General features: G+C 47.5%; 1 protein-coding gene across 1 annotated transcript in view; it reads left to right on the top strand.

Moving 5' to 3' along the window:
* The first annotated feature begins 6,847 nt into the window (after positions 1–6,847).
* Alg3 (Alg3, alpha-1,3- mannosyltransferase) overlaps positions 6,848–9,138 on the top strand; it is a 162,627-nt gene continuing 160,336 nt past the window's right edge. The window contains exons 1-2 of the mRNA XM_065433730.2: positions 6,848–7,268; positions 7,455–7,554. Of these exons, the coding sequence (XP_065289802.1) occupies positions 7,049–7,268; positions 7,455–7,554 (320 nt within the window). The 5' untranslated portion in view covers positions 6,848–7,048. The remainder of the gene's footprint in view (positions 7,269–7,454; positions 7,555–9,138) is intronic.

Below are 9,138 nucleotides of genomic sequence, written 5' to 3'. Positions count from 1 at the left end.
TAATACTGTCAACTTCCGTCTCTTGAGTACTGTTAAAAAATGGCCAAGCTGTCTACATTGCTGCCTCTATTCCATATTGTAGGAGACGTACTAGTTAAAGTTGTGTGCGCATGTCGTACTTGTGCTATGCAGCGATATATCTTGTTTATTTCCGCACAGTGTCGATAGAAGTCCGTTGTCGCCATCAGATACAACACGGATTTGTAGCAAACATAATGTGAGAAACTGCAAAAATGACTTTAGCTCGTAGGTGCCGTATGTATGTGCCGCATCGTATGTGCTGACGATTTTTCCGGCGGCACATACGATGTCGTTTCCAATTACCTGCTCAACGTCACTTACATGGTTAAGCAGACGCTGCCCTTTCGCCGCATTGCAGCCATAAAAATAATCGTCAAGCGTACCGGCCTTAATTCTTAAAGGCAAATATAGCGTGTGCAGTTTGTTTCACACTAAGGGGAAAACTCAGAACGTATTGCATCGCGATGCGGCAAGCAATGGAGTCGTGCGGCGGCAGCAGCTCGAGCAGGCGCACACGCTTGAGGGGCGGTGTCGTGATCTGCGTCGTCTGCTACGGCGGCGCGCGCTGGCCGCATTTTCGGGAAGCGTGGTACTGTCAGGGGCAGTGCACCGATTTCATCGGTACTGCGAGAACTGAGCTGATATTCTTTACTAAACGTTGTGCGTCGCCAAACTCTGATCCTTCATTGGCGATAATGGAGTTCCACAAACTTCTTTTGACAGCATGGTTCATTTGTTCTTTCGAAAGGCCGGAGTACTGAGCGTGTGCACGTATATTTCTTCACTGTGTGTGCTACCGTAATGAGCAGCGACAAAACGCACCAAGATGTGCGCGTAACGTGCTCAGTCTTTGTTTGGCTCGAAACGAAAACGGCACTAAACAATGGGAGTCGAACACGATGAAACAAACGGATACGAATAAATGAAAGTTTTAGGTTCAGACAATGAGCTGGAAGTGATTTTTCTCGACAATCATTCGCTACACCAGACAGACCCTGCCCGCCGGTGGGGAATTGGACACGTCACGCTCGGAACTTCAGTTAGTATCTCGTCATGTCCCCAGCGGCAGCGATGACAGCGCTCATCCTGTAAGGCAGTGAAGTGTAGAATGACTTGATCAGGGATGTGTTCATTCGCAGCACGTCTCAGTCGCTGACGATGGTGGATCGAAGCCTATCCTCGGGCGACTGATAGAGGGGATGTTGCGCCAGCGATACTTTCAACGAGCCCCAGCCATTTTAAATGATGTTGGCGCCCGGGGATTGAGGCGGCCGCTCCAAGAGAGTGACTGCGCGCCAGGCACGTACCCAGGATTTTTTTTCGGGGGGGGGGGGGGGGGGGCCTACACCTCCATCATCATCATCATCATGTTTTCTGTCCACTGCAGGACGAAGGCCTCTCTCTGCGATCTCCAATTACCACTGTCCTGCGCCAACCCATTTCAACAAGCACCCGCGAATTTCCTAATTTCATCGCTCCACCTAGTGTTTTGTCGTCCTCGATTGCGTTTTCCTTCTCTTGGTACCCATTCTGTAACCCTAATGGTCCAACGGTTATCTAACCGGCGTATTACACGACCTGCCCAGCTACATTGTTTTCCTCTTGATGTCAATTAGAATATCGTCTATACCCGTTCGCTTTCTGGTCCAAACCGCTCTCTTTCCCTCTCTTAACGTTATGCCTAGCAATCTTCGTTCGATCGCTCTTTGTGCGGTCCTTAACTTGCTGTCAAGTCTCTGCCCCATATGTCAGCACTGGCAAAATGCACAGATTGCACACCTTACTTTTCAGTAATAATGGTAAGCTTCCAGTCGGGAGCTGGCAATGTCTGCTGTATGCGATTCAACCTATTTTTATTCTTCTGTGAATTTCCTTCTCATGATCAGGGATCCCTGTGATTAATTGACCTACGTAAACGTACACATTGCAGTAGTACTCTGCAGATCTCGCGATAACCTGATTGATGACATGGATGTGATCCATTGTAAAGTATCTTCCTGAAGCCAGCCTATTCCCTTGGTTGACAAAATCCAGTGTTGCCCTTCACAGTCTTTAGTGGCCGACTGGCGATCCTGACCTCTTGTTCCTTTGCCCAGCTATTTATCATTATCTTCATCTTCTGCATATTAATATTCTACCCCACTCTTACGCTCTCTCTGTTAAGGTCTCCAATAATTTGTTGTAACTCGTCTGCATTGTTGTTGAATAGAAAAATGTCATCGGCAAACTAAAGGTTGCTTTGATATTTGCCGTCGACCTTTACTCCTAAGCCTTCCCAGTTTAATAGCTTGAATTCTTCTAAGCACGCAGTGAATAGCTTTGGAGAAATTGTGTCTCCCTGTCTGACCCCTTTCTCTATAGGTATCACCCTGCTTTTCTTGTGTAGAATGAAGGTAACTGTAGAACCTCTGTAGATATTCTCACGCGAAGGACGAGTCAGTAAGACGAGAAGCTATTTACAGATTATATTTACAACAACGGTTGCAGCGCTGATCGGTTATATTCACAGCGCGAGCCCAGTTCGTTCTTCCTCCTCTTTTCTGGAGTGATGGCGCCCACGCGCCTCGTTCAAACAAATAACACACGCATGTAGCAATACTTTCCAAGCTTTTTACATAAGCGTTCTGTACTCCTTGATTACGTAGTGCCTCTATGACTGCTGGTATCTCTACTGAATCAAATGCATTTGTGTAATCTATATAAGCCACATAGAGAGGCTTATTGTACTCTGCAGATTTCGCGATAACCTGATTGATGACGTGTATGTGATCCATTGTAATGTATCTCATCCTGAAGCCAGCTTGTTCCCTTGGTTGACAAAATCCAGTGTTGCCCTTATTCTATTCGAGATTATTTTGGTAAATATTTTATATAATACTGGGAGCAAGCTAATAGTCCTATAATTTTTCAATTATTTAACGTCTCCTTTTTTTGTGGATTAGTATAATGTCTGCATTCTTCCAGTTTTCTGGGACCCTTGCAGTCGATAGACACTTCGTATAAAGAGCCGCCAGTTTTCCAAGCATTATATCTCCTCCATCTTTGATTAAGTCGACTGTTATTCCACCTTCTCCCGATCTTCATCGTTTCATGTCTTGCAGGGCCCTTCTGACCTCATCGCTAGTTATAGAAGAGTTTCTGTATCCTGTTCATTACTGTTTCTAAGTGAGGTATCGTGACTCCTCTGGGTGCTGTATACAGGTCAGCTCAGAATTTTTCCGCTGCTTCTACTGTGTCTTCGAGATTGCTGATGATATTATCCTTCTTATCTTTTAGTGCATACATCATGGTTAGTCCTATACCAGGTTTTTTTTTTTTTACTGATTTCAGGCTGCGTTCATTTTTTACGGCTTCTTCAGTCTTTCTCATGTTATAGTTTGGAATATCAGTTATTTTCGCCTTGTTGATTAGTTTTGACAGTTCCGCGAATTGCGTAACGCTGTGCGGCCGCCAGTCCCATACAACCACGTAGAGCGCAGGACTCTGCGATTCTAGACGTACTGTGTTCACTGCGAAAGGTTAGAAAAACACCCACATAAGCACAGCAGAGAAGTGGCTAGGTGAGGCGGTTCGACCGATAACTTTAGAAGCGTCATTCAAAACGAGTAATTGTTCTCCACTTCCGGCGGCGTTTTCTCTACTTCCTTTTTAAATAAAAAGATGTTGATCCATAAATATTCTCATAAACAACGGTTAACTTTTTTATTATTCGCTTTTGCTTGCAGTTTGGTTGCTGCCTTGGCTCTCTCCCTTAGTAGATCGCTTAATTTCTCAACTCCTTGCCATTTTTGTTTCCAGTTGCCAATTTTGCACGAAAAGTGCTATACAATTAGGCAAAAACAGACGAGGTAACGGGCGACAGTCATCTTGCTTATGGGTTAAGGGTTATTGCAGGGTTTCATGATGGACTCTCTTTCACATTATTTTAATTCCCACCTTATCTAACCGATGTCCCGTGTAGATGGTTCCGGGCATCTGCCAGCGTCGCGGCGAGCGGTACCCAAGGAAATAAATGAAGCAAAGGGAAAAGTTAAACGCAATTGGCGTTTTCTCCGGCCGCAACTCGTTCCATGAGAGTACAGACCAGCTGAGTAACAGCCGCATCCCCCTCCTGGTCCCAGGATCTGCCTAAACAAAGAAGGTTGAACTAACAAAAGCAACAGCTATGGGCGTGACGGTTGAATAGATGGTGAAAACTGAACGCATCTCGAGTTAATCGCGCGCGTGCGGAATCTATGAGAAAACTGTCCTTCACATTACAAGATCGAGAGGCCGATAACTACCGCCATCTAAAAGGAGGGAACAAGGCAGCATAATCCTGACCGATGAACAGCTGCCAAGTCTCAACATTGATCTGGCGACGCATCAGGAATGTGTGAGGAGTGGTGGCGTGGGTGGGGAGGGGGGGGGGGGGGGGGGTATGCCACATAATTTCGGGGGGGGGCCCGGGCCCCCCCCTGGGTACGTGCCTGCTGCGCGCTGTTCTAGCAGTTCTTGCACAGCACGAGCTGTGTGGATCGGCGTCATATCGCGTTAGAATATATAGTCGCCTTCCAGAAACGGGCCGTCAAGAATGTATGGAATCAGTACGTCATCTATGACTGCCCTGCAGCGATGAACTTACATTCGAGGCGTATCAGTGGGCGTCGCGCAACGCTTAGCAAAGAATACCGGCTCATTTCACGCAGTAACGATGTGATCGGCGCCCTGCACCTGACAGTAGAACGTTTCCAGACAATGCGGCCAGCGCGCGCCCCCGTAGCAGACGACGCCGTTCAAGATCCCGCCCCTCGAGCACCTGCGCGAGCTGCTGCCGCCGCCTGACTCAAGCGCTCGCCGCATCGCGATGCAATGCGCTTCGAGTTTTCCCCTAAATGTGAAACAGACTGTACACCGCCTTTCGAAGGAAATGTCCACGCGCACACACGTAGGCACACACCGCGCGCGGCACGAAACGTGCCCAAACACGCGCAGTGCAGGAGGCAATCAAGGCGGTGCGAACGAGAGATGGGAGAGGGGTACCACCCGCTAATAGAATTTTGCGTCGCATGCGGCGCTCTCAACGCTGGCGCAGCAGCGCCGCTCTCGGTGCCGTTCTTGTCTATACGACCCAAGCTGGTACGACCCAGATGTCGTTTCCCGCGCCGCCACCAGGCGCCGCTACTATACCTCAAACTCCAGCGCAAGACGCCCATAATAAAGCCCTCAATAAAATTTGATTGTCAAGCCACTAGAAGTACAACTGTTGATGTCTTGTATCAGTAGTGCCTTCTTTTTCCTATTCTCAAGTTTCATAAAGCACGTAACGCTACAGCGCCAATTTAACACACTTAACAAACCAAGGTCCAAACGGTCAAAACATGTTCTTTCAACGTTTACGATGCCGTCGCTTTCTCGTCAGGGTTTCGACACCTCACCGCGACCCAAACAGCATCCCAGCCGCTGGCCCAGCGTGCTGTCGCCACTTCGAGCAACATAACAAAGGGAGAGAGCTTTGCGTTGCACTGTCCCACTGCAGGATATAGCAATTGCGCTTGGAGCGAAACCAAACTGCCAAAAATACTTGTAGACTAGTTCGCCAGTCAACAGAACGCCAATCCGAAGCCTGTACTTCCCATCATTCGCATGATGGTTGAACGATCACCGTATGAAACTCTATGGGAGTAACGATCGTAACGATCCTCGTACCTTAGTTTCTAGCAACGCCTCCTATATTCTAGGAGGCGTTGGTTTATACTGGTTAGAGCGCCGACAGTCGCAGACAAAATGGCGCCACGCATTTGCAACGCCAGCCTGCTTGTTTGTCGTCTGCTGCTCTGCTGCCCATTGTGCTGCCCAACGTTGGGGTTGCCTACACCAATGCTTCCTTTACTAGATTACTAGATGCCAGCCGCGTTGTCCGTAAACTAGGTTCGTGGCCCTCTCCCTTTTCTCTCCTCCGCACCGCGAAAAGGCAACGAGCGCCGCTTGTGGCGGACGTCTGCAACCTAGATTAAGGTCCCTCTATTTAACCTTGATCACGTGCTGCGGCCTTCGAGATTACCACGGCGTCTGTTGCCATCTCAAAGACCTACAATAACGCTCGCTAACAGGCGGATGGATGAATGTTATGAGCGTTCCCTTTGAAACGCGGCGGTGGGTTGCGCCACTAAGCTCTTGCTACTATACTGCCTAATATTCTACCTAGGTTAAGCAATGAAAAAAGGAAAAAAAAACACTATGAACTACCACGCCCAAATTTTCTGATCCCCGCGCACATAAAGCGCCCGCGGAGCATTCAGCCGCCGCTGCCCCATCCGCCGGAAGTTGAAAAGGCAACGAGCGCCGCCTCACGGAATTTATGCTGAACTAAGGAACCGCCGCCGCAATGGGAAAGCGAGCAACGCGGCTGGCATCTACTAAAAGGAGGCATTGCCTACACCAATGCCTCCTTTACTATAATGCCTGCCGCGTTGTCCGGTAAACTCGGTTCGGTGCACTCTTCCTTTTCTCGTCTCCGCGAAAAGGCAACCAGTGCCTCTCATGGCTAACGCCTGCAACTTAGATCACTTGCTGCAGCCTCTGAGATATCCATGGCATCTGTCACCGTCTCGGAGGCCCACTAGAACGCTCGCTAACAGACGACCCCACCATCATATAGAGTTTCCTACAAAAATTCTTGTAGGAAACTCTATGCCCACCATAGAGTAACTCTACAGACTGCACATATAACGCGCCGACGGAAGCATTTCAACCGCAGCTGCCACATCCGCCAAAAGTTGAAAAGGCAACGAGCGCCGCCTCACGGTATTTATGCTGAACTAAGGGAACCGCCGCTACAATGGAAAAGCGAGCAACGCGGCGGGCATCTAGTGAAAGAGGCATTGGCCACATATGGCGCTTCGCGCGAACGTCGCATGGTTTTGCCAGTTGAGCAGTTTCGATGTTCTGTGAACTAAAACAGCGCCGTCGTCAACGCTGACCCCAGTGCCGTGCCCCAGTGCAACTGTACCGGCTGATCTTGCTGCAGCTAGAACCGCGGATAGGAATGGCGCCACCCCGTAGTGTTGGAAAGAGGAGCCAACATCACCGGAAGAATTTCGTTCTTTCTAGGCACCTGCGAGCCACGTACAACTGCATCATGAACGATTTGCGCAATTTCAGCCTGTGCCAGTTCGTAAACGATCCGGGAATTGTCTACTTAGTTGTGCCGTTTCTCTTAATCATTGAATTTATTGTGAACGTGACAGTTATCAGCAAGGTACCTTGTAAGTACAGTATGATGGCGGTGTCCCGTTCTGGGTGCTTTCGTTGGCCGCCCGTGCACTTGAATTTATACTCTTATTGACTGTCTCAAAATTCCATGTTTCATGCTTGTACTTCGTGTTGTGGATGTTTGCTCAGAAGTCAGCCCATCGATTTTCCCTAATTGTTTCTCGCTTCTTTCTATTCAGATACTGAAATTGACTGGAAAGCCTATATGCAAGAGGTGGAAGGAGTGCTAAACGGCACTTACGACTACGCTCATCTTAAGGGGGACACTGGACCACTTGTGTGAGTCTGCAAAACTGCGTGTTACATGGTTGCAACAGTGACTGTAACCAGCGGATGTAAATTGCGGCAAAAATGAGCTGCAGCTATACGAGGGCGAATCAGAAAGGCCTTGCCCCAATATTTTTTTCCTTTTTTACCCAAAGTATGGCTGTAAATGCGGATTCAACGTATCCATTCCCATTGGCGGACCTTTCTTGGAGGTGGTGGACCTTTCTTGGATCAGCCCGGTCGCTCCGCGGCACGGCGCTGCTGTCAGTTGTTAGGCTGAAAGTTGAGGATATAGATTAGCAGCTAAGACAGGAGGAGCTGATCGTATATGTGTTTGTGGAGACACATCTTAGGGAAATGGAGCAACCACCCTGTAATCCTGATTATGCATGGGAATATTGCAATAGAATGGGGGGCAGCAGAAAGGGGGATAAAATTGGGGCTTTCATTCATTATGCATTGGCAAAGGGTCAAACAGGAATGCAAGGAACACTTATGGTCAAAAGGGAAAGTGGCAGGGGAGCAGACGCTTTGCTTTGTATACCTGAGGGCAGAAGCAAATGCCAAAAAGGAAAAAAGTATATGAAAGGGTAGAACGCATAGCAAGTAACATTAACGAGCTAGGAGGAGGCTGCGAGATAATTATACTAGGAGATATGAATGTACACATAGAAGATATGGACGGGTACATATATTCATCAGGCAACATGCTGTGTGCTAGGCATGACTTATTTGTATGTAACAGTACTGAAAAGTGTGAAGAGCACACAAAGGGGAAAGTAGTTAGCCTGCAATCAATGATAAATTATGCACTAATGTCACATAGGATGTATGATAGGCTAGGGGTAATGAACATACATGAATATGGCTCCAGAAGTCTGGGTAGTGATCACAAGCTCATCAAGCTGAGTTTTAGAAGTGAAACGAAATTAGAAAGGATCAATATAAACAACCAGGTGGGTTGTTTATTTGGAAAAGCAGCTGGAATTGGTAACCCAACAAATTGAAGTAATTTCTGAGGATACTAAAACAGAAGGGACATGCGCAAATTTAACAGGTCTGTTGGGGCTAGAGCTTGCTAGGGTAAGAGTCAAGCCCAAAGGGAAAAGAAGACGGAAATCCAAGAGATAGTGGGATGAGGAGGTTTAGAAGGCCATAAAGAAACGTCAGGCAGCATCCAGGGAACACAGATATTCTAAGCAGAATGGTTAACAAGAAGCTGATGTAGACAAAATGGGATGATTTCTTAAACTGTAGAAGGGAAACATCCCACTTGATCAATGAGAAGATTAGAAGAAAGGGGACCCAATGGTTGTCAGAAGTAAACAAAAAGGATAGAAAAGCAGCTAAGAAATTTTTGAACCATCTCAACTCCTTGAGTAATAAGACTAGCCTAGATCAGCAATGTATAATTACAGCTCAAGGTGTTTGGCTAGAAGGAGATGAGGCAATCGAACATGTATAAACAATGATGACAGAAAAATTAATAAAGAACAATGAAATGATGTATGCACTCTATCAAACGTGGATAGACTGGTTAGAGCAGTGGCTCCACTTGAACAAAGCGAGTGGGAAAGGGCAGAGAAGAGGGTTCCT

The sequence above is a fragment of the Dermacentor albipictus genome, chromosome 2 (assembly GCF_038994185.2).
Source record: "Dermacentor albipictus isolate Rhodes 1998 colony chromosome 2, USDA_Dalb.pri_finalv2, whole genome shotgun sequence".
NCBI classification, from domain to species: Eukaryota; Metazoa; Arthropoda; class Arachnida; order Ixodida; family Ixodidae; genus Dermacentor; species Dermacentor albipictus.
Note: the sequence above shows the minus strand (reverse complement) of the source record. Positions and strands in the feature narration are given on the sequence as shown.